This window comes from Thermobia domestica, chromosome 10 (genome assembly GCF_964235325.1).
Source record: "Thermobia domestica chromosome 10, izTheDome1.hap1.1, whole genome shotgun sequence".
NCBI lineage: Eukaryota > Metazoa > Arthropoda > Insecta > Zygentoma > Lepismatidae > Thermobia > Thermobia domestica.
The window spans coordinates 112,778,883-112,782,660 of record NC_137463.1 but is presented as its reverse complement, the minus strand read 5'-3'; the positions used below and the strand labels follow the sequence as shown (position 1 = coordinate 112,782,660).

The window sequence follows — 3,778 nt, the reverse complement described above, 5'->3', positions numbered from 1 at the left end:
CTATGTGATGGACATATGCAATGTAAGAACAGTATTGTAAACGGACCAGTGGTTCTTGAACATAAAAGCCAAACTCGCTTATGACTTTTATATTCAGTCCATTTGTCGGGCGACATTTTATATAACAAAATACTTTGGATAGGTTAATAATTACCTGTACCTTGGGCAGAAAGTGCTCATACATATGCACTATACTTCATAGAATGTTAATTTAATAATAACAGAAGAAGAATGTTTTTAATATATGTAAAATATTATTATGGGATACTTGTTGCTATGTAAATGTTTATGGATACCTAGTCAGCAAGTTTGTGTGCTTGACAGTTTGAAGGAAAATATATTATAAAGTATATCAGCTAATAAACCATTTTAGCAACGTTCATCGACGTTATCATTCTAATAGAAAAGGTGAGAATAATGGTATATAATTATTAAAGATAATTTTTACATGCAAACAAATACTACCACTTAAGATTTATATATCTTACTAAGCCGAACCAGGTTGACGACTACCCTTGGTGAGTCGTTATACTATTTGTTGTGCTAGTTTTTACGGAATATTTTGAATATTTCGACGGAATACTACGTCGACGCCCTACTTGGTATCATTGTAGCACTCAACGGTCTCTTTAGTGTTCTTCCTTTTCTCGGATATGCTGACTTGCTTGTGTATGCTACTTAGGATGAGAACTTGTTTCATAGCCTTACCTTGGTAAACAGTGAGAGTCATTTCATCAAGGTTGTATATCGTCGTAGAATATAGTTCTGATTTAATTGATTTGACAGCGACTGGTACTTCTATTCTCAGTTTATTTACTGTTCCCAAAAGAGCAGTGTTTTCGCCTCTCAATTTCCTAGCTAGATGGAGAGAAGTAAAATAATCATCAATAGTTATCTCCCTTCCCTTGCATACATACTGTTCCATCAGGTGCAACACTACATGGTCAGGCAATCGTTCTTCTCTACATGATTTATCCTTTCCTACGTATGGAAACCGTTGCAAATGCACTTACTTTCTTTGTCGACAGCAAGAAAATATTTTTGTCCGTACTTGTCCATTTTTGCTGACATATACTGTCTTAATGGGCATCTGGCTTTGCTGGGGAAAAGTTGTTCGTCGATAGTAATGAAATAACCAGGGCTAAAACACAAAATACTATTTTCTACAAACCTATTCCAAATTGTTGAAAACAGCGTAAATTTATCTGTTTTGGGTTGTTCATAACGATTACATTTTTCATCAAAGCGCAGAAAACGCAGTATTTCACAAAAACGTTTTCTGGACATCGCTTGCTGTCATAACGGTACTCCACAATCTTTCGTCCACAATGAGTGCAAGGGTAAATTTCTAGCACCTGATGCTCCTCGTACATACATTATACCCATAAATGCCTGAAGTTCCTCAATAGGTAGCTTGAATTCAGTTTTACCTGTTTCCCTGTGAGCTTTAGTGACTGTGCATTTTCTGATATGCTCAATTATGAAACTGTCTATAAAGAAATGCCACGCCGTAGCTCGACTTCCTGGAGCTATGCTTCTTTTTGAGTATCCTGTTGGACCTGGTGCTTCTTTTAGATCATTTTCCTGACATCGCCTACTGGTTCCGTGATTTCGTGTCGTAATTAGCTCCCACTCGCTTCCATCAGGAGAAGTCTCACTACTATTGACAGGAACGTCACCTTGATCAGTTCTCTGCATGCCCCTTCTGGTGTCTTTCTGTTGTCTTCTGCATACACTTGAACTGGTTTTCTCAGTACACTGAACGGCCAAGTTCTCACAAGTATATTTAGAAGAGAATCTTCTAAAGCAATTGGAGCTACCTTGACATTAGAAAAGGAAGTCTCCGATTTGGAATCATTTTCACCTGGCGACTCCACTGAGGATTTCTCTGATGGTCTATGATTCTCATCTGATTCTAGTTCTTCGTTATCACCAAAGTCCGTTGATACACCTGAATGTCACAAACTAACGAAAGGATTTGCTGATCGCTAAGGTTGTTATCGCGACATTGTGAACTGGCACAGCGCTACCCACAAATAACAATCATTCGCCCTAAATTACAAACTTGTTTTCTATGAACAGTCAACAAGAAGTTCAACGTCTGTAAAGCACACTGTTGCCAGTAAGAAAAACAAAGATTTCAGCATAAAATTTGAAAGTCACTAAATGATTCACAGATACTGATTATGGGCCAGTCCTACCGCCTCCAGATATCTCGCCAATAATTAACGGTCAGATAAAGTAACAATATGGCTCCGGAAGTAATACATGACTTTCTGTAAAACTGAGAATTACTTCCGTGAGCAGGGTATATTATCTCGTAATTTCATCTGACAGCCATGAGAGAGATATCAGGGGATGGTAGGACTGCCATTTTAAAAATTTGTGGGAGGTAAATCGTCTTACTGAAAGAAACAAAAAATTGTAGAAAACATGTGGTGGAACCCGTCCTTTTGGACGTTGCCGAAAGCGTGGTGGAATTTTTGACATCTGATATATATATATATATATATATATATATATATATATATATATATATATATATATATATATATATATATATTACATGAACAGAAACTTAATGTGCCACGATTGATTCAAATACAAGGAGTCAAAATGAGTCCTTCGGGCATCCTTGGTAAATAACGAATTTTCCCGCCAAAATATTAGTGTTAATTTATGTTTCTTGCTGTGCAAATACTTAGAACAAATACATTAAAAGTCATGAAGCCGATTTGTCTTAAATACTTATACAAAAGAAATACGAACAAAATTAATTTGAAAAGGTGTCAGAATGACTGCTCAAGCAATCGAGAGATAAAAGGACGTATTGCACATAAACTATAAAAATGCATATGATATTCCTAGTCAGCATATTTAAGAAGCTGTATATATCGAGTTTCATCGAAATCGGCTAAAATTGTTATAAAAGGGCGTATCCCACATAAACTATAAGGCTTAAGTAAAAATACATATGATATTCGGCCATATCATTATGCTGGTAATCAACATATTCGAAAACCCCTAAATATCGAGTTTTATGCAAATTTGTTAAAAGGACGTACCCCATATAAAATAATCAAATATTCTTAAATAGCATGTTTAAAAAACCTGTGTAAAAATATTTTATCTTTGGTTCCAATAAGGGTTTAAACAGAACGAGGTCTCTGCTTCTTTGTTAAAAAACAGTGCTGGTTGCCTTTGGTAATAGCAGTTGAAAAAAGCCATAGTCGTTTATAATCTCTGCTATGTTAATTAGGGGTTGAAAATGGTAGCATAAAAGAGAACGAGTACAACCTTACGTATATGCTAAATAGGAGTTTAAATGTTACTGTGTAAGAGAATGTATTCGTACTCTTTAATCTCTGCTATTGTATATAGGGATTGGAATTTCTATTATATGCCATAACTTTATGTAATCTCTGGTATGTTAAAGAGGAGTACACCCCTGCTATGTATTCATAGTCTGTATTGTTATCAACCTTTTTGTTATGTTGCATAGGGGTTGAAGAATAAGCCATACTCGTTAATGAATTCTGCTATGTTACATGATGAGTTGTATAGTCTCTGTGTAATTCCTGATTGGAATATGTGTTCATGCACTTATGTAATTTTTCCTATGTGACATATGGGTTATCTAGGTATTATACCTTTTTATCACCTCTGTTACGTTACATAGTTTTTTGTAATATGTGTTTCGTAATCATATGTTAAAGTAGTTGTTGAAGAAAAGGGATCGTAAAAGGGAATGAATAAACCCCAAGAAGGGGTCATAAAA

At 35.3% G+C, this 3,778-nt stretch overlaps 1 protein-coding gene across 1 annotated transcript; it reads right to left on the bottom strand.

Moving 5' to 3' along the window:
• Positions 1-1,296: 1,296 nt before the first annotated feature.
• On the bottom strand, positions 1,297-1,698 carry LOC145661583 (uncharacterized). The gene has a single exon (XM_081726902.1). The coding sequence runs from the start codon at positions 1,696-1,698 to the stop codon at positions 1,297-1,299; it is 402 nt and encodes a 133-aa protein (XP_081583028.1).
• Between the last annotated feature and the right edge of the window lie 2,080 nt (positions 1,699-3,778).

Bases quoted from the DNA above. Each gene is read 5' to 3' on its own strand.
- LOC145661583 (XM_081726902.1), bottom strand. From the start codon at position 1,698: ATGCAGAGAACTGATCAAGGTGACGTTCCTGTCAATAGTAGTGAGACT.